Raw genomic sequence first — 22,357 nt, forward strand, 5'->3', positions numbered from 1 at the left:
GCGTTCAGCTGCGACGTTTAGGCATGCACAGATTACAGCTGCATGCCTGACACGTTGGATTACAGCTACATGACTGACACGACAACGGGCCACTAAACTTCACAAAATGAGCATGAACACTGCGACAAAGATTCAGTGTAATGACAAACTCCAACATGAACGGATTAGGTGTACAACAACCGTTCACTTAGGTAGTGAAAACTGTACTTTAGTTACATTTCACAAGTTGTAAAAACATCATTTTAAATTCAAGGTGAATGTCTCTTTCTGTTTTTAGTCATGTCTTCTCTGTGTAATCCTTTCCTGCTGGGAAAGCACAAGTCCCATTTGCATTTTGATCACTTTGCTCATTTCATGAAATTTCATGAGACGAGAACACACTGGAAGCTAAAGTTTGTCATGCACTGTTAAAATCTACTGATGACTCTGCAGGTGGGAAAAGAACAGCGCGTGGGGTAAACGTATGGTGGATAATGATTTTGCTTCAGAAGAACTTAAAGGGTAATTACCGTTCTTTTCAACCTGGATCCTATTTTCCTATGTTTTTGTGTCTAAGTGACTGATGGGAACAACAATCTTTGACATTTGTCCAGTATTAAGTGAGATCACTGCAGTCGGTAGCAGCGAAACAAGCTACAATGTAAGTTAATAGGACAATTGTCCCGCTTGTATTTACCACTGACAGACTCAGATTAATATTCTAAGTGTCTGACAACATTATGGGAAGGATTTCCAAGGAAGTCGACCTTTCTGTTAAAGAGTAAGATCCTTTTTTAAACATAAAAACATCCGCGAAATTGCGTTCGCTAAACCCACCAGACTCCATGTAAATAAAGAGTAATTTTAGCATCTTAAAATACACTTCATTCAAAATTCCACAGAAACTAAATAAAAACGTCTTTCCACTTTCCAGCCATCACAACTCTAGTTGTTTTGTTTTGGACTGGATGTGTCTGGGAAAATGTGTACTTTATTAGCATAAACTTGATTTTCGGTAATAATACTGAGTAATAAGATGAGATAGACTTTAATGAACCCATACTGGGGAAATCCCCTATGTATCGTTTCTTGGGTCAGAAATTCACTTCATTCACAAAAATTTGCTAAAATGGAACTGAAAGACGGAAAAAGGAACATAACTTGGATGTTTTCAGTTCCATGTATTGACACAATTGCTATTTTTCTATTCATAATTTGAATTCCATTCTGTTCTTCCTAATATTATTACATGCTGTAGGTGTAAACCCAAATTGTATCTAATCTAATGTCCCAAATTACCTGTGAGTTCAGTGTGCGTGATTCTCATGCGGGTCGTTTTTTTTATGATTTTTCTTTGCAGCCAGCAGGTGGATCAAACTGATTCTTCATGCTGCTCACGTAACATCAGCAACACAGATACCAAAACCAGACATCAGGCAGGTGTGATGAGGAGGAAGAATAGAAAGTAAAGGAGGACACAAAAACGAAAAAAAAAAAAAAAAAACTCAATTGTGCCACATTATAAGACGACCAACTTTCAAGAGCATGTTTGTACAGAAACAACGAAATATTCACTTCAAATCTAACAATCAAAATGATGTTAAAACTACCAGTAGTCTGAATTGGTTTATCACACATGTGCTAATTAAATTCTGATTCATAACAAATGGGCAATACATCCTCATCTCGGCTTGTAGCATTGACCAAGTCAACATTAAATATCTGTAAAACACAACAAAACACAAATGCAGAGTCATGCAGGACGGATGCATGGTGGTGGCGAGCGAACATGCCCCATCATTGTCCAACTTTCACTGCTACACAATCCATCTAACAAGTCATTTGAAGTCAATGTTAACTTCTTTTAAATCTTAGTCTAATGTGTCCAATGGAAATTTAGATTAAAGAGTAAACGTAAGTTAAAGTAAGTTAAGTTTTGGATCATGAAGTAGGTAAAATGCCCAATGTATCCAACTCTGATTTATAATAGGAAACTAAAAGATTTTATCGCCTCAGCTGCTTGTAATTATGACCCAATTTGACCTGAATGCAGCATTAGACAGTGAGAACCATTTAAGTCAAAATATGACAAATGGCAGAGGAAGAAACAATTTTAGCACTAGGCTACTAATAAACTAACAAAAGTCAGCTAACTAGCCTGGCTAACCCCTGAAGTTCAACACAGTAGCATGATATTAACGTTAGCTAGCCTGCTGAACTTCATACATGATTTATACGTTTCTAATGGTTTTTATATCACCAAAGTTCCTTTCTTTGCCTTTCATTTTGGTATTTTGCCAACTTTAGCATTAGATCACAGTGAAAGTTTAATTTAACCAATAAGATGATTTCTTCCTCCAAAGCAGCTCCACCTCTGAGAAATGAATGTCCAACTAAAACAACAACCCACCACATCAGAGCAAGGTACTAAGCTAGCTGAAATGACTTGTCAGACTTATTATTTTGAGTTTTTTGGGAGGGGTGGTGTTTTTAGTGCAGCATAACATCCAGGCAGTGGGACCTACTCTCAGGCGGGACTCGGTCTTTGTGAGGACACCCGGACAGGCTGCGGTGGTGCGGGTACAGACCCGTAACATGGCCAGTCCCGTCACAGCCCGGCGTCGGACACTTGCTCTCCTTCTTCTCCCCCCTGGAAGAGTCTGGAAAGGACAGAGATGCGTTTTGAGTCAACAGGTAATCGGCAGCGTCAGCGCGCCGGGTCGGTCGGGTGTTTTCTGGCATTAAAGGACCAAAATGTCAACCGGCTCTGGGTGATATATGGGTGCCATATTCGGCTATTAGCCTGGTGCTAGAACTCTGAATTGCAGCCGAAATCTCAGATTTGTTTAGAGGGTTGAATAGGTCTGATGATGTAGCCTACCCACTGATGGCTGTTAAAAATGGGTACCTCATCTTCCTAAAGAAAAATGGTGAGAAGCACAGATGAGATTGACCAAGTTGTACAAGTTAGTTGAAATCACAACTCTTAAACCAACATATTTCAGCCACAACTACAGCTACAAAAATGAACAAAATACCAACAAGAAATCGGCGAACATGAACACAACGTCAGGCTGAATGAATGAAGTGAAACAAGATGGCAGGCTAAAGTTTTAAGGGCGCAGATCGGGGTCGATTGCGTAGAAAATAGCAGCACTCGTGTCAGCTTTGACACCTGGAATTGGCCCGAGTTTACTGGTGAGATTGACCGTAACGAAAGCTTTTTCCTGTGTAGTAAAAAAAACTTCCTTTGAGACAACAAAAGCATCCTCTGTGTTAATGAAGCAGTCTGAAGCCATTCTGAGTCTGCTGTGTGGCTGATAACCGACTCCCTCCCGGCACCAGTGGGGTTGTATCTGAGTGGATTTAAAGAAATAGGCCGCAGATAGCGTCCCACAGATGGATTTGCTCTCTTAACGGGCCGTGCAGATTGCCATTACTCATGCCTGACAAGCCGGCCGTCTGATGTTCCCACACCGGCCTATTTTAACAACATAAGCTGCTGTCAGAGGAAAACTGTGCATCTGCGGGAAAATAAAAGTACGTTGGTCCTGAATGCAGAAAAACAGCGCCCATTATCTCAACAGCGGCCATGTACAACATTTCCGAAATAACACAATGGGATTTTACTAGGTTTTAAGAGCCCAGGGGTCATAGAACTCATCCAATGTGCACAGAAATGTTTGAATCAGTGGGGAAAAGACAGACATTTAAGTTACAGTTATGTGTTTTTTTTTTTTCCTGCTACAGCTCTAATAGCCTCGGGCTGCTGCCGTGCCGAGGATTACAATATGTCAGGCAGAGAAGATAAACTTCCTCCTTACTGACCTGGGGTCACATTTTTGGAGTAAAAGCAGATTCAGGTCAAATATGATGCAAAGAGGGGATGTGAAATTGGTAGAATCTGGAGAGGAAACATGTTGAGGGGATGACTTTGTGAACACAGTTCAAATACAGTTTTCAAGAATACTGTTTGTACAGTTTTGTAGCTCGTGTATTGCTTACTTTTACTGCAGAACATTTCTTTTCAAACTGGTATGAAAATGATTTAGTCGAGGTGCTATGACACTGTTTTTTGTGTAGAGCTACATATTGACTGACTGCACTAAATTTGCCTCTGGAAGTCCAGCCATCGTAGTAAAAATTGTCCTGGCATGAAAAAAAAACTGACCAGACAACAGTTCCTCTTTCTCAGATGTAAAATTTCTGAATGTAGGACCACATGGATGAACATTCAGATGCTTAAGGCCGCCACTGTCCGCACCTTCCTGTGCCATGTCCTTTGAAGGATCCAAGACTGTCTTAGGAAAAGTCCAGCCACAATGCAGTATTTCCTCCTTAAGTGATACGGTTTCTAGTAGCATGCAACACAAAACCAGTTTGGTTACAAAATGCCTTAGTCCCAAAACACGTCAAATGCCAATTCAAGAAATGATTGAACACAAAGCGTTGTTTAAGATCATGGCATAGATAGGAGTTCAAAACAGCAGCAAATATTAGAACTTGTACTCAAAAAATGTGTGCAGATATGTCGATAACATAATATGTTATACACTAAGATTTTCCAGCAGTGTCCGTGATGAGCAAACATGGAGATCCAACTTTGCTGAACGCAAATCAATGATGTCACAGTGAGGGTCAGTGTGTGGGTTTTCGCTGCCTACCTTTAGGGTAGTACGCCCTCTTTAACCCGTCATGGTGCATCCTGGACTTGCGCTCCTCGCCAGCGCAGCTCATCCTCGAGGTATGCTCGCCGTGGCCTCGATGACGGTGGTGATCCCGGCGTGGCAACGAGTGCTCCGAGGCCATGCGGTCCCTCATGACCTTCGCCCGCTCCGATTCGAGGGCGATGGCCTTCTCCAGCAGCGACAGGTTTCCCTTGGCCATGTCGAAGGTCTCGTCCGAGCGGTCGGAGGCCACCGACGTGGTGTCTTCGTCTCCCTCCTGGCTGCAGCTGGTTGGATAACCTCTGGACCCCGGGCTCAGCTGCTCCTCCAGCTTCATCAGGTTCACCATGTCCGAGTAGCTGCGTTCCAAAGACCTGTGCTCCTCCTGTGCACTCTGCTGGCAGCTGTCGTACCTAAACCGTACAAAACACTGGATTACTGTGGCTGCTAAGTTGAGGTTGTCTGGCAAGTTAGAAAAGTTCAAATCTGCTCTCAGAGCTGAAGGAATAATGGTTTGTCCAGGAAACCAGACACTGTGTGAAGAGTCTGTTCCACTCAGTCGCTAATATAAGTTTTGTGCAGTCCTGTTTTAAAGGAAGCAGTTCATCCATTTGGCGTTCAGCTGCAACGATCAGTCGACTAATTGATTCGTCAATTGACAGAAAACTAATTGGCAACTATTTTAATAATTGATTAATTGTTAAAGTAATCTTTCATGCCAAAATGGCAGAACATGCTGTTTTCAGCCTCTCGAATATTGCGGCTTCCTGCTATATATAAAATTAAACTGAATATCTTTGGGTTTTGGACCGACAAAACGAGACATTTAAAGACATCACCTTGGACTTTGCAAAACTGGGATGGACATTTTTAACTGTTTTCTGACGTTTTATAGACCAATTGATAAAATAATTGTTAGTTGAAGCTCTAGTGTGTAGTCAGAAGAGAGACACAAACCATTGCAACCCACATATTATAATGTTGCCATTGAGTCAGTGAGACAGCTGCTAGGCTCCAACTTGTGGGACTTTCTTGCCTATATTTGTTTACTTTTCAGCAATTTAAAGTATGCCGAATTAGCTTTTAGAATTTCTTATAAATCAACGGATCCATCCATCCACGTCCGCTTATCCTGGGTCGGGTCGCAGGGGGAGCAGCTCCAGCAGGGGACCCTAAACTTCCCTTTCCCGAGCCAGATTAACCAGCTCTGACTGGGGGATCCTGAGGTGTTCCCAGGCCAGGTTGGAGATATAATGGTGCGTTCTTTTTGTCCACCGAAGTCGATTTACAAGTTGTTTTCCGGAATTACGAACCGGAAGTTGCAAAAAGAGCACCACCGAGGTCGTATATACAACTTGTCAAGTTGTCTGAACTCAGAGGACCCCGAGTTCACTTTCAAAGATGGCTACGTCGTGCATCACACGTAGTAAACATTGTGGTTTTCTACAATTTTAAGCACTTTTGTCTTTGTTGTAACCAAATGAAGTCGTACACATAGCTCTGTATACTGCTACCTATAGGCATGTCTCTACAGTCTTATTAGGAGTTAAATATCGCCTGATTAGTTATTTTGGAGCTTGTGCAGCTGAAATTGGCTAGAGACGCTCGGTTGCTATATGACAACAATGGCTTTAAGCCGAGTCTGGAGCAGAAAGCAGAGCAGTAGCCTAACGTTAACGTTAATCAAAACTGTGAAATATATTTGTGAAATATGTCAATAACTGGGTGAATAGAATCCTAAATGTTACTAAAAATGTTACAAAAATGCATCTTTTCTCCGACTCGTAGTATTGTGTGACAAAAAGAACGCAACAACCCCGCGGTTACACGTTTTCCGACATGGATGTGACGTCACACTCAAGCTACTAGTTGCGATTACAAGACAAAAAGAACACACCATAATCCCTCCACTTAGTCCTGGGTCTTCCCAGAGGCCTCCTCCCAGTTGGACCTCCCTCCACCTAGTCCTGGGTCTTCCCCGAGGCCTCCTCCCAGCTGGACGTGCCTGGAACACCTCCCTAGGGAGGCGCCCAGGGGGCATCCTTACCAGATGCCCGAACCACCTCAACTGGCTCCTTTCGACGCAAAGGAGCAGCGGCTCTACTCCGAGCTCCTCACGGATGACTTCTCACCCTATCTCTAAGGGAGACGCCAGCCACCCTCCTGAGGAAACCCATTTTGGCCGCTTGTACCCTGGATTTCGTTCTTTCGGTCAGGACCCAGCCTTCATGACCATAGGTGAGGGTAGGAACGAAAACTGACCGGTAGATCGAGAGCTTTGCCTTCTGGCTCAGCTCTCTCTTTGTCACAACGGTGCGATAAAGTGATTCTTCGCCCAATATCCCCGCTCCCTTGTCCCCTCTGCAGACAAATATCACTGAATTACTTTTACTGACAAAAAAAAAAGGATCATTCTCAGTTAAGTTCTGGAGTCAAAAGGAATGTCTTTTTTGTAAGATTTCCCTTTCCAGGCTCTAATGTTTTTAAACGGTTTTAATTGCCTCCGTGAGCTTTGAGTCCCGGCTGTTGACCGTGTGGATGAAGGGTCATACGATAACTAACATCCTGTTGTTTTTATGCGCCTGTCCCTTTCATCTCACACAGCCTCTTAGGCTCGTGTCTCTGCTCCGCTCCCCTTCAACTCCCTTCAAAGCCAACCCAAGCACAAATGTCGATGGCAATTATGCTAATATTATTATTATTATTAGCATAAATAAAGCTCTAATCTACCTGCGGAGCCTTTCATATAACAAAAAGGTGGACGGAAATATGAATATGTGGAATAAACAACAACGCGATCAAAAAGACTCTTTAGAGATGACATACTTGTTCATGTGATGCACCGCCTGATGGTCTGTCGGGATTTGGAGTTGGTGGTGGAGAGCGTGGAGGGCGGGCCGATCACACGACTGTGTCTCGCTCAGTTTCCGAGCAAGATCGAAGCATTGGTTCCTCAGACACTCCAGACTGCTGAGACACACCTCCTCCTCGCTCTCTTCCGCCCGAGCCCTAACCCCCGCCCCGGGCCTCCCGTTGGCGTGGCCGATGTCCTCCGCCATGGCGCCGTCCGGGTAGCCGTCCTCGGGCAGCATGGCTCCGTGTCCCTGCGCCAGGAGCTTCAGGGAATCTACCGTCTCCCTGACCACGTCGCTGTCCAGGTCCACGCTCAGTTCGCCCTTGCGGTCACCGTGATTGCTGTACTCGTCGTCGTCTTCGTCCTCGCCAGCGCTGTTGGAGGAGTTGCTGTTCATCTCTGACTCGGTCATGGCCTGGTAGGCCGCGTCCTCGGCGATCTTGCCCAGGTTGAGCAGCGACTTGGCGACCAGCTCGTCGTAGTTCTCGTAATCCTCTCCGGTGCCGTTACCTGCGCCGATGGTGCAGCTGTTATTGTTGTTGTCGTCCTTCTGAATTGGAACGAGCTTGGATTGTCCGCTGGGTTTGTAGTGATTTTCTACTGTCGGGAAAGAAAAGAAAAAAATAAACTCTCAGGTTTTACATCTAAATGAAAAAAACCCTCTTACATCACGGCCTGTTTTCAGTTTCGCTCAGTATTTTGCATCATAAACACCATAAACAGCAGGTAATTGGACACAAATAAAAGAAAAAATGTATTCATTTTGTAGATAATATAACTATCTGTTCATTTATAGAATAAGAATCCTGCAGATGAAAAGGAAACAAAAGCTTTTGCAGCCTCCGATAAACTCAGCAATGCTGATAAGCCCAGTTTCTTCTCATATATTCCTGAATAAATTAGCTGCATCCCTCCCAATTATGATCCACTGTTTGCTTACAAAAAACATACAACCCAGAGCTGTGCAGAGCTGTAGAGAGGAGAGCTGCTCTCTCAGCTAAGCCTCTCTGTTGATTTTGGGGACATAGACGGCGAATGGGAGCAGAGAAATTGAAAAGGGAGGCGTGCGACGTGCTCCGATTCGGGAGCCATAAATATTCTCAGGAGGAGAAGCCGAGGCAGGCGCATGTGACACGTCCGCCGAGACGAGGAGGCAAACGGGGACGGGAGGGGAGGGGAGGGTGGGAGTTAATAACTCAGCAGAGCTTCTCTCCTGATTATTCGTGAAGCGCTGTCAGAAGCGATTGAGGACACGGGGGGTGTTGGGGGGGAAGGGGGGATCGAGGGAAACGTGGCGGGAGGGAGAGTGTCGAGCATCTGGTCCATAACAGATTCAGCTCAGCAGCTCTCATCACTTCCTCCTCTCCCACTGCAGATTCAAAACACAATGCAAACCAACACCAGTTTGACCAAAAACATGGCCGGATTCATGTACCTGTTAAAGTTATAGCATTTCGTCCTTTCATACATTCAAATTCCATGTTGACTCTGTCTGAACATAATTTCTTGCAGATCGAGCTGCAGTTGTCCCAGGATATATATAGCATCTAACACATAAGACTGTCATAAGAGACTTTCCTCCCCAAAACATTTGCTCAAAAACCTGACTTATGGCCAATGCTTATGTTTTCTTGAAAAGGGACCTCTTGTGGCTGTGTGAGTAATGATTATAAAGCCACAGATTTTTTGTGAACTGCGGCAAAGACCAGCTGGATGCCGACAGGGATACTGCCTGAACAGGTTTGTCACAGGGCTGACACATAAAGACAGACTATTCACACCTACGATGGGTTGGAGTCGCCAGCTAACCTAACCTTATTGTCTTTGGACTGTGGGAAGAAACTGGAGCATCGTGAGGAAACCCACGTAGGCTCAGGGAGATCATGCAGACTCCCGGGCCGGCCGTCAGGTTCAAAACCAGAACGTTTTTCCCTTTGGAATAAATTCATATACTTTGCAAACTCAGTTATGGGTGCGCTGTAGTCTGGGTGTGATCGTACAATAGTTTGCTCTGAAATACAATAAATCTAGAGTCTTTGTACAAATTTGGGTTTTTGCACCGGAGCAAAGGAAGAAGATGTTGAACAGCAAAACCACTAGACGGGAAAAAGTGTCTGACGTTGACACCATCTACTATAGTCAACAGTCAACTTTGGTTTCTGTTAACCATGACCACAACCTATTTCTAACCTTAACCAACTTAACGTATGGACAGGCCAAAACTGCCTCAAGATCAATTTTCATTTGAATGTACATTTCAATCAACAGACAAGGCAACATATACATTAACTACATTAATATGTATTTGTATTTGTATGATTTCAATGTAAAAATTGAAGAATTTAATAGCATCAACAAAATTGCCATAATCAATCAAATCAAACATCCTTTTTGATACTATTTATTGTTGTCACTGTGGCAGCAGTAGCCATTAAATGTATTTACATTTTGTAATAACCTCTTTATATATTTTAATCGTTAGTGGCGGAGTCCGCCATTCCCATGCTAAATTGAAATCAAATACCTATGCACAAGGTATTCACAGGAATCAAGACAAACATGTAATCCAGAATTTAACCAGTAAAATACGGGATGGCTTTTGTTGTGAAGGAGTCACAGGAAACCTCATTTATTTAGGTTAGCGCTGAAGAAATGTGTCTGCAAAACATTTCTATAATTCTATGAAAGGGTGGGATGGTTTAAAAGACTTTTCTAACCCATATGATGACGAACAACGATGTCACGAAGACACTACAAAAATGCAGCCAAATAGAGAAAACAGGAAACTCACCATGCTGACGATTCTGCTCCTCCTCTTCCTCGTCCTCATCTTCCTCTCCCTCATCATCCTGCTCCTCCTCATCATCCCCATCTTCCACTTCGTCCTCCTCCTCATACATCCCCTCCTCCTCATCCTCCTCTTCCTCCTCCGCCTGCCTTCCTCCCATTGTCGTATCTGCCCTCTGCACCTCTACATCCTCTTCTTCTTCTTCCTCCTCCTCCTCCTCTTCCTCCTCACCCTGCTCCTCGTTGTCCTCCGAGAACTCGTCCTCCACATCGCCGTCTTCGTCTCCTTCTCCCTCCTCCTCCTCATCCTCCTCCACTACCTCCCCTTGCTCCTTCCCTTCCTCGATGGCTTCGTTCTCATAGATGGTGTAGGCGCCGGCGTCCTCCTCCTCCTCCTCCCCCGTGCAGGAGGTGAGGAAGGGCCTCCTCTTGGCAGCCGGCTCCAGTGGTTGTTTTTCCAGAGCCTTCCTCTTCTTGGCCAGCGGGCAGCCGTAGACGCTGAAACAAGACAAGAGGGCACACACGTGATCAGTAGCCATTTGTTCTCATGTTTACTTTTTGATCTTCGCTGACCCAAAGCTTTCCCTCCTGCCGCTAACCGGAGCGTATTCTCCGGTCAAATAAGTATGAACACCGAGCCAAATCTGGCATATCTGGCACATATGGGCTAGAGCCAGCTGACTTTGGATCCTACAGAGCCAGAACACAGCCGAGTATGCCGACATTCAGACGTTAACAACACAACTAGGTTGGCCAGCTTGTGTTATATCAGAACTAGTCTCGTATTGCCAGACCTTCCTCCACAGCGCTGGGGAGGAGGGTCATGCTAGTCCACACAGCATTCCAGGATGGGAGAAAAATGTGCTCTGGTTTATTGGCATTTCTTTAAACCAATCACAATCGTCTTAGGCCGGATGGAGCCTCTGCAAAATAGCCTCGGGAAGGAACTTGTTTTGGTGGAACATGTGTACGTTCAAAAGTAGTTTTAGTCGTGCAACAGACAAGTCAGATTGGACAGATAGTCTAGCTAGCTGTCTGGATTTACCCTGCAGAGATCTGAGGAGCAGTTAACCATAGTCCTCACAAATCCACAAGAGGTTAGAGCGCCAACACAAAGAAAGAGGAAGATGACGGACATCCGGCCAAAAAAGGACATCTTTGCTCTTTTACCTGTACAATGTATAACTGTTTTGTTCTTATTTGGTGCTATTTTATTTCCAAAAAGGCTTCATGAGCTTTCCCTATATACTGTATATACAGTATGTGTTCACTAACAAGTCTAAAACAACAAACTATTTTAATCAGCAGTGTTTGCTAGGCACCAGGCTGAAATCTGTACTGTTCTGAATGTGTGGTTAACAGTTTTGACAGCAGTGTGTTAGCATTTGAACAAAGTGCTGTAAATTCACAGTGTTGTGCAGGTTGTGGTAAAGCCATGGGGTAAGTCTGTAGAGTTTTGAAAACTGTGTTCAAGCAATGAAAAACGAACCACTGTAGAGTTTGGTCCACATGAACTGCTGCTGTGCGGACTGTGGTTAGAGTTTTGCACGTGTCTCCAGTTCTGCCCACTGTCGTCTAGCAATCTAGCAATTTTCTTTTAGGTTTCAAACATGGAGGCCTTGGATATAGAAAGGACAAAGTCTGATGTCATAGTATACTGTTATAATCAAAAGAACCATCAGAAGGAATTGGCTTTGTGTGTAAAGCTCAAAGGTCAAAGTGCTGTGAATTCCCTCTGTTGTGGTCTATGTGTTAAGACGTTGAAGTGGATTTCCACTCGGCCTCGCTAAGGAGGAAAAAAAAGCCTCTAAAAAAACCCAAAGCTTATTCAACCGGGGCCTCAATTACGCAAATCCCATAATAGTCATTAACTGTTGGGAAAATTCTGCTTTAATTGCTCCAAAACAGCAAGCACAATTATACACGGCTTTAATGTGGATTTTAGGAAATCAATTAGTCTATTTCCATATGAAAGAGCTTATTTTATGTTTTGAGGCCGAATTGGAGGAGGTTAACACTTCTTTTCTGACTGAAAGCACTGTGTGTTTGTCTGACAAACATGCAAAAAAAACTGTAACCATTTAACAATACCGTCCTCCTTTTTCTTTTTCTAAGTGTCAATGTTATCTGCTACTGAACTGACTTTCATATAGATTTACAGCCAGTTATTTCTACAAACTGTCTGAGATAAATTGAACTATACTAATGGCAGTGAAGCCTCGCTATCACTTTCTTTATATTTTCACATTTACTGGAGTCATATAATCCCAATTTGGGATATGAGGTGGGTTGGTACAAGCATCAACCACCACAACGAGAAAAGCCATAAAATATACCTCTCTTTAAGCATTGATATCTCTTTAATAACAAAAAAAGGAAAAAACTAAACAGGAGGCAGCATTTAGCATTTAGCCACAGTGGTACTTTGAGCTAAATGCTAACATGCTAATGTTCAGCAGGTATAATGTTTACCATGTTCATCATCTTACTTTAGCGTGTCACCATGCTAATATGAGCTAACAGTAGCAGTTTTACACAGCTAAGGCTGATGGAAATGTCATTAGTTTTGCAGGTATTTTGACCATCAAAGACAGTAGCATTCATCCTCTATGGATCATTAATATATTAGGTATTAAATCTCAGGGCAAAAAGTTTTTGAGATATTTTAGTCTGGACCAAAGTGGTGAATCAACCGAGAAATCAATCATGAACCTTACAGGTAGCTATTGAAGAAATGCAAACATACAGCTGTTATAATAAGGTCACATGTTTTACCTTCTGCTTAGAGCTTTTTAGGTAATGGTTTCAACTGATCCCTGAATAATGAAAGTTGCTGTAGTCAATAACAAAGTGTGACGTGTCCTCTCAGACTCAGCGAAACGCCAAAAAAAGATTCAAACATCGGGCCAAGTTTATGAGTGCTGTGTTGATATTAATAAAGAGACCTGGGGTTTGGTGGTTGTCCTAAAGTTTAGAGCCAAGTAAAAGGAGAAGTTCTGATATCACTAACACTTTCTAGGCGATACATCGAATAAACAGTCTAAATATCAGTTACCATAATTAAAAGACTTATAGTGCAATATAGTTGAGTATCATCTGCATATTTGCGGAACGGATGCTGTACTTCCAAAACTTTAACCAAAGTAGGTTGAAAACAATATTGGACCTAGAATCAGTGTTGCCACAATTACTTTGAAAAAGTAACTCAGTTGCTTTACATATTACTTGATTTTTACTTTATTAGTTACATTCAGCAACTGCCGACAACACTCCCACAGCCTCAACATAAAAATAACAACCGGTTTACTGTGAGGCAGCTCAGCGTTGCCAGTAGTAGGGATCTGATTTATTATGGCACCAAAGAGAGCGAGTCAACCGTGTTTAAGGGCAGCATTTCCTCTACAACGTACTGCCCGACCAACTTCAACTCTCCCCCACTTACTGGTTTTGCACCGAAGTCCAGCTTTAGTTGTTTGGGTGGTGGGGGGACCTCCTGCTCTCTGCTTCGCTCCACCTGCTGGGACTTGCTCTGTAAGTTTGACTGCAGTGCTGCGACTCCAAATGATTCTTCAAATTTGACGTAGTGTTTTTGTGGCTAGATAGCACTTTGTCACCACCAGTGTACAAAATGTACAAAAATTACAAAAATAGTAACGCACAGTGACTTGGATAAGTAACTTTAATCTGATTACTGGTTTGGAAAAAGTAATGCGTTAGATTACTCATTACTGAAAAAAGTGGTCAGATTAGAGTAGCGCGTTACTAAGTAACACTAAGTAACGCGTTACTGGCATCACTGCCTAGAATTGACTCCTGTGGAACTCCACAGGAGATTTTGAAGTGTCACTTTTCAGATTTTTAAAATCAGAAATCAGTGAGACCAACAAGATTGTTCAGCTTTAGGAAACATGTTTAACAAAGATAAACCTAAATGACTGTAATACACAAAAGATCCCTCGTAAAAGTATTTGTATTGTTATCATATTAGTAAGATTATATATATGGGAACACCATTGCTTCAGAAAAACTATCTGTTATCATATTTCATCTCATGTACTCTATGGTCTGTAATTAGATGTTTCCGTTTCTTCGTGACAAGATGTACAGTATATTCAATTTCCTATATTCTAGGCTTAATTAATTACATGAATATGTTCATGATTTTAACCTTGATATGTTAGAAATGCCGATATTGAGGTTGAAATCAATGACAGAGGAATATGTGACTAAATCGACTTCATGTAACACTGCAGCATATATTCCAACTAGACACTAGACTACACATACTTCCCATCAAATGATCCCTCCATCTTTTACCTTATTGGCTGTCTGCTGCTTGCTTTTGTGTACATGCGTGTGTGTGTGTGTGTGCGTGCGTGTGTGTGACCTTAGCCACCTTGCTGTCTCCCGCCAATTAAAATTCTGGTGGTAATTAAAGCAGATCAGAAACGAGGGAATGCTACAGACAAGGGCGAGAGACTATGCATGGTAATTATGTGGAGGGAGATAGAGAGAGGAGGGGGGTTCACACATTTTCTCCTCACACTAAACTGATCTGCTGCAGTCTGATATGATGCACCATCATTGATTACATACTGTGTTGGATCGATCGATAACTTATCGGTTCTCTGTATGAAGACCTTGACTGATGCTAATGAGAATGAGGCTCAAATATACAGTATACAGCAACTATTTGTCTGGAAATGATGTTTCAGAAAGAGTATTATATTTTAAGGACTGCACGTTTATTTCCAACATCAGATATTCTTTTTAAATGATTATGGTACCATAACACCAGCTTCTAGTGCTCTAACCTACACCTGGAACCCTACTATTGTCTCTACAAGGACACTTGTAGTTTATTTCTGTCTCTACATGGACACCTGAAGTCCATTTTTTTGTCTATGAGGACAGGTTTGTGTCTACAAGGACATTTAACTGCAGTATTCTCTCTAAAGGGACACCTGTAGTCCATTTTGCCTCAATGTAGACACCTGGAGTACATTTCTGTCTCCATGAGAACACCTGGGGTCCATTATTGTCTCTTATACAATTGTCAACTTGCCAATGAAACAAAGAGAGGCTGTGTTTTAATCCACCTTTGTGTTTCAAAGTGTGTTTGTCACAAGTCACTTAATTTAACTGCTTTCAGAGCCTGAAGCATCAGTAACTGTTGCTACGGTTACCTGCAGTTTAATATACCTTGCACACTTATTTAGACCAGAACTTTGCTCGAGGCATGTCAGCCAATCAGAAACTGGAATTTTCTGCATCTGTGTTCAAAAATAAACTTTATTTTCACATAGTGTTGTAATTAGTGTCGACCACTGAAGTGATGTTTACTAATTCCTAATAAACTATCTAGTTCTTCATTAATAAAATATGCTAAATCATTGTTTAATTGGGGAAATTATTAACTTAAATATCTTTATTTTAAGAGTGAAAAAAATAAATTGTCTTTGGTGTCAATGAAAAGAGTGACACAGGACAGAAATAGCAGCTGCCGTGTGATAATTACATCAAGGTATGTGTGGTTAAGGTGGAATCATTGCCCCCGGCAAAGCCACGCGCCAACACTCATCACCGTGGTAACGCATTGGCACTAAAAGAGGAGGGGGGGAGAATATATAAGAGATTAGGTGGTGGCAGTGAGCTGAATAGGCAAGGGTGGGGGAGGAATGTGGGCGACACAATGTTCACATCCTATACTAGTGGTTGCATTCCTCCTGGTCCTCATACTGCAGCATCCGCACGGTGCTGTCGCCATGGTGACACCCTCCAGAGAGAGAGAGAGAGAGAGCGAAAGAGAGAGAGAGAGCGAAAGAGAGAGAGAGAGAGAGAGAGAGAGAGAGAGAGAGAGAGAGAGAGAGAGAGAGAGAAAGGTAGGGGACGAAGAAAGGGAGAAGGGGGAGAGACAATGACTTTGAACTCATTCAGCACAGCGCTGACTGTGTCTCTGCTTCAGAAAGTTATAGATCCCAGCAGGGGATGTGGAGAAATGTTGTGATTGGCTCTCAAACCAGAAGGTTGGGTATTAGGAATGAGATTCGGTTAAAGGATAATAGGAGCCTATATACCCACAGTTTCTTATTGTCAACAAATTCTATAAGAAGACCTGACAGACTCCAGATTTCCTGCATGGGATTCAAACTGCATGCCTATGCTGTGGTCTGATTCCATTCTAACTCTACAAATCAACCATGAATTAAATCCTAAGGGTTACGAGTTAAAGCCCTAAATGTATAATAAGAACTGGATACAGCGTTCGAGGTGGAGCCCCGTTCATTTCTATGAGAGTTGCTCAGTGGCAAATGATCTAATAGTGAAATGAGTCAATTGGGGGGGTTGTGAAAAATATATCCACTGATTTTCAGTCGTCTCTTTCGCCATGTTAATCTACAGAAAAAACAGTATTTTTGGGTCAGATCATCATGCTATGTTAATTTCATTTCCAGAGTTATTTTCAGTGAAAAACCTCTGTACATTGGGATTTTGAAGAAAGTCTAACATCCAGTAGCCAAATTCTTCAGAGCAATTGGTGGAGACCAAAAACAGAGCAAAAAGGGAGAGTGAATATTGGGCTTTTTAGTTTTTTTTTAATTCTCATCAATCTACACTCAATACCCCATAATGACAAGCAAAAACAGGATTTTAAAAACTGAAATATCAGGTTGACAGAAGTATTCAGACCCTTTGCTATGACTCTCAAATTTCTTTATTAGGATAAACCCCTTGAGATGTATCATCTCGTTTTCGAGGGGGTCCCAACACACAGTAATTACATAACAACAGAGAAGTATAAAATCTAAACAAAAAAGTTTGAAGTTTAGCTCAGGTGCCTCCCATTTCTCTTGATCCTCTTTGAGATGTTTCTACACCTTGATTGGAGTCCACCTGTGGTAAATTCAACTGATTGGACATGATTTGGAAAGACACACACACACACACACACACACACACACACACACACACACACACACCTGTCTATATAAGGTCTAACAGCTGACGAGCCGTGAGGTGCAAAGATGAGAGACAGGATCGTGGCAAGGCACAAATCTGGGGAAGGCTACAAAAACATTTCTGCTGCAAGAAAGCACAGTGGCCTTTATAATTCTTAAACAGAAGATGTTTGGTCGCATCCTTTTTCATTTAATACATTTGTAAACATTTATTATATCCTGTTTGCGCTTTGTCATTATGGGTTATTGAATGTAGAAACATTTTATTAAAATATTTTGAGCCCAAGGCTGCAACATAACAGAACTTGGGTACTCAAAGAGTGCAGACCTTCGCCAAGGCATGCCGTATCTCACAATGTTAATGCAGTTTGAATTTTCCCAGTTAAAAAACTAATTGTTCGGATTATTCCAAAACCACATGAATGCAGCATAAATGTCCTTGCAATCTCGAAATGTTCACCAAAGTGAAAAATACAATACACTCCGAAATTTAATTGGTTCTTTCTTGGCCCATCTTACATCCTTCCCCCAAGTTTCATGAAAATCAGGCCTGTAGTCTTTTTGTAACTCTGTTGACAGACAAACCAAGCCGATAACATAAGCTTTTATGTTTTTTTGTGATTGTTGCGGGCAAAAATCCTTGATTATGCGGCACATTTTCTTAAAAAATGCGATGGAATATGCAATTTTATGAAATTGTGGAAACTTGCAAAAACTGCGGTTGATGAAAAAGAGAAAAAAAAGTGATTAACCCAACACCCTGCTTTTCGATGATGTTCACGTTGCGTAATTACATCACTTCATAACGTTCCTATGGCAACAGGGGAAAATGGCTGCTCTTGTGTGAAGTAAACGCAACATTTTTCAACTGACTTTTTGACAACGAAAATGTGGGGATTATGAAATCATGCAAGCCCTGCATATTTTGCGCGGAAATCGGCAATTTATGGGGCGAAAGTGCGACGTATTTGGATAAAATACGGCCCCTGCATAAATATGCGGACTTTGGCTGATTATGCATTGAATTATGCGATCGCATAATCACGTTTTTTTGGAGGGACTGGTAATGAGGCCTGGATACTGTCTAAATGCCCTTTATTTTCATGGCCACTCTCTCAACTCCAAATGAATTATGTTTTCCGCTGAATGTGTAAAAAGACACCTTAATAACTTTCTAAAGTGGTAATATTTAATATTTTGCATTTACAGCTTGTTGTGCTGCCCCCAGATGGCCCATTTGTGCTAAGCTAGGCTAAACACATCACTGTACTGCACACACTCAGATGAAACTGATATCCATGTTCTCATCTGACTCTGGGGACACTTACTGTATGTCAAATAAAGTTAGATATGGTTGATCAATGTTTGGTAGAGTCGGTGGAAACCTCCCGACCTGTATAGAAAGGATTTTTTGAAAACACGGCCTCCCTCTCTGCTGTGTGTTTTTGTAAAATCAGACGTTTTGTGTACCGTACACTCCTATTATCAGCTGATGATTAACTGATTACGTGATTCAGCCGCCGTTTCCCCGGAGAGGGGAACATCAGACAACCTACTTATCTCTCTTTTCTCTCTTTCTCAGCCTCTAGCTCTTGTCTTTCCTTCTCTGTCACTTCAGTAATTTGTCGGCATGACTATTTATAAGAGTCGATAAAAGGGAAAGCAGTGGGTGAGATAGTCACCGCTTGTTTTCACTGTCGAGAAAGAACAACGTGGATGAGAAGTCCTCAAAGTGTTTGGAAAACGTGGACATTTGAACATTGTACATTTCTACGACGTCTGCTGATGAAGATTATGGGCTGATCATAAAGGAAGAACAGTATTATTTCATAAAGCAACTCACAAACATGTCTCAATCCTTTAAAAACTGCCTCTTTTTTTCAGTGAATATCTGAGATCTTATTTTGGAGTTTGACTCTCCGTACGTCAGATGAATTTTCCAGAGTGTCTCTGTGCCCTTTGCAGCACCATCAATCTGCTCGGCCAGCAATTCGCCATCCTGCCCTTCTCGTTATCTCTCTGTTACCTCGGGCGTCAAACCACCGCTGTCCAGAGCTGTGCAACCTCTATATGCCAGCCTCCCACCCACCCACACACACACACACACACACACAAGCCTCAACACTGAAATGCCATACCAGAGAGATACACCAAAACATCTCAAACATAATGCATATTTAATTTGACCTAAAATATGCCTACCCAAATGGAAAGAAATTTCAAATTCCTTCCTCCACAGCTTTACATCAGCCTTCAAATTATATTTTCTTTGAGTGAAATCCTCTGTGGTCCACTTCAATGCAGCTATACAGTCGCTTTGATGTATATTTCACCTGTTTTATAAAATGTATGACGTTTCGACCACGATTTGTGCAGAAGAATGTTCTAGCTTCATTGAAAAAATAGAATCAACATATTTGCATTAGGAGAAGATGAAATCATCTCATCCTATTACCAGTTTCTTTTTAATTACTGTAAGGAAAAAAAGATAATATTAAGACTTTAGCGCAAGGGTCTGACTCTGCCTGCATGTTTACTTTAGAAAAACGAAGATTTCAGCACTGAGAGCAGAAATGACTCGTAGCGAGCGCCACTTTTTGCAGCGCCCCCCCCCCCCCCACTGCGTTTGCTGGTCATTTTTTCCCATTTCCAACGGCGACAGAGATCTGAGGCAGAAACCATCCAGCAGTCCATCTTCTTTTTGGCTGCAGGACGGACAACCATCGGTCGGTGTGACCTCGGGCCGTCACAGCTCCACACTCGGCCTGATTGGTTTTCTATCTGCGGCCCTGTGACCGAGCGCTGGGTTTTACTGAGCTGGAGGCTGCGACCTGCAAATGCTGCCAATCCAGGAGGTTTGAAACCGTGACGTGAGCTAATTTATTGTCCGAACGGTTCGGTTTCTGAGCTGCTGAGTGAGAAGTCTGCAGGCAACCCCACCCTCTTAAGACTACTTTTACAAGAAGAGTCTGTGCAATTCTCAGATTATTTGGAATGTTTTCAACATTTTATTTCACGTTTTCTTGGAGTTTTCTGTTATATTGTCTGTAAATGTTGGCCCCCTACATTCAGACATTTATAACCATTCAGTCAAAGTCATTCATTTATTTTTGTGCCCAAAAACAGTCAAATTGATCAGAATCAGCCTGTTAATACAATTTTTATGTATTTGTAGTATTATCCGTTGTCAGCTGTCAGAAAAAATATCAAAGACATGAGCTTGGTGTCCTCAGTGGTAGTTACAGCGCTGCAGGGTCAGCTGCCCCCGTCACATCAACACCCCCCAATTAGAGAACCAAATCCAGGCTTTGGACAATCGCATGTCACCGGCATATATTGATATCGAAGCATTTGGTAAAAACATTGTGATATTTGATCTCCTCCATATCACCCAGCCCTACTAAAGATCATTGACTCAAAGAACTGTCTAAATGATAACTTCATTATCACCGTTCAAAATCTGTCGAGCGGTTCATACCTGCGGTGTCTGGCGTACTTCCCACTGACGTGACCGCTGCCATCACAGCCTGGAGTGGGACAGCTGAGGAGGAAACACACACACACACACACACACACACACACACACACACACACACACACACACACACACACACACACACACACCGTCAGAACACACACAGCAGCACAGAAACTGTTTGGTAGTGTTGATGCAACATGAGGACAGCGTAAACAGCTTTGTTAGTAGGGATGCCCACTCTTAGTCAATAAGTCAGTGGTTCTCAAGCTTTTTTCAATAATGTTCCCCCTTTGAACAGTTTTTTAAGCCATGTACCCCCTAACCACCGCGAATAATTTTTTGGTTGAAAAAAAAAGTCTATATAAAGAGGAAGAATTCAGCGATAGATTTACTAAACAACAGCCTTGGACTTGGAAAAAACATTTAAATGCTGATGGAAAAAGGCCACAAAAACGTAAAAATAAAAACGACAAAAACTTGGAAAGATGGTAGAAAGTGAAGGCAAGAATAGGTCGAAAAAATATTAATAAAATTGAAAAAAAAAACAGAAAGAAGGAAGGCAACACTAGGGCGACAAAAGTGGCAAAAAATTCAAAAAAGCGACAAACTTTGAAAAAAGTGACAAAAACTTAGAAGAAAAAAGACAGTACAAAAACTAATAAGGAAGAAAGGCAAGAACAGGTCAAAACAAGCGACAAAAACGTTGAAATAAAAGACAGTAGAAGTAACTACAGCCTTGTAACTGAAAAAGATTTTGCAAAAAAATGTCACCTACCCCCTGCAGTCATCCAAAGTACCCCATAGGGGGACACGTACCCCCATTTGAGAAACACTGAATTAGTCGACTAATCGGTTGTTTTAGTCTTAGTCGACTAAAATTTCTTTCGCCCATTGGTTATTTTTTTTAATCTTTTTTTTTAATGCTGAATTTCCAAGAAACTTATGAGCACATCTCTGGTTAACACCAGTGGTGCTTTGTGAAGAAACTCAGTTTTACAGACCTGTCGATTAGATGGAATATTAGATTTGTCAAAAAAATCATGAGTGTTTGTCGACTATGAATTTCTTTCAGTCCCTCCAGAAAAACGTGCATAAATTGCCGATTTCCGCGCAAAATATGCGGGGCTTGCATGATTTCATAATCCCCGCATTTTCGTTCGTATATCTTAGCAGAAAGTTGAAAAATGTTGCGTTTACTTGACACAAGAGCACCATTTCAACCTGTTGCCATGGGAACATTATGAAGTGATGTAATTACGCGACGTGAACATCGTCGAAAAACAGGGTGTTGGGGGAATCACTTTTTTCTCTTTTTCATCAAACCGCAGTTTTTGCAAGTTCCCGCAATTTCATCGCATATAATTGCATAAATATCATATAGCATATTCCATTGCATTTTTTAAGAAAACGTGCCGCATTATCAAGGATTTTTTGCCCGCAACAATCACAAAAAAACTGTTCTTTAGTCGAGGACAGCTCTAGATGTTGAATGTTCGGGAACCACAGGCTTACTGTTAACCTGAGGTCAATACATTTGAATGAGTATGAAAGGTTAAACCAGCCTTCACTTGAGAAAAAGTGGAGAAAGCGAACATTAATAAATTTCCAACATTATTTTTCATCCGGCCTTGAT

At 42.0% G+C, this 22,357-nt stretch overlaps 1 protein-coding gene across 1 annotated transcript in view; it reads right to left on the reverse strand.

Moving 5' to 3' along the window:
• myt1la (myelin transcription factor 1-like, a) overlaps positions 1–22,357 on the reverse strand; it is a 79,799-nt gene that overhangs the window by 32,714 nt on the left and 24,728 nt on the right. Inside the window, 6 exon segments of the mRNA XM_028605303.1 lie at positions 2,505–2,639; positions 4,644–5,043; positions 5,380–5,413; positions 7,545–8,100; positions 10,292–10,785; positions 20,725–20,787. Coding sequence (XP_028461104.1) covers positions 2,505–2,639; positions 4,644–5,043; positions 5,380–5,413; positions 7,545–8,100; positions 10,292–10,785; positions 20,725–20,787 — 1,682 coding nt within the window.

Source organism: Perca flavescens, chromosome 18 (assembly GCF_004354835.1).
Source record: "Perca flavescens isolate YP-PL-M2 chromosome 18, PFLA_1.0, whole genome shotgun sequence".
NCBI classification, from domain to species: Eukaryota; Metazoa; Chordata; class Actinopteri; order Perciformes; family Percidae; genus Perca; species Perca flavescens.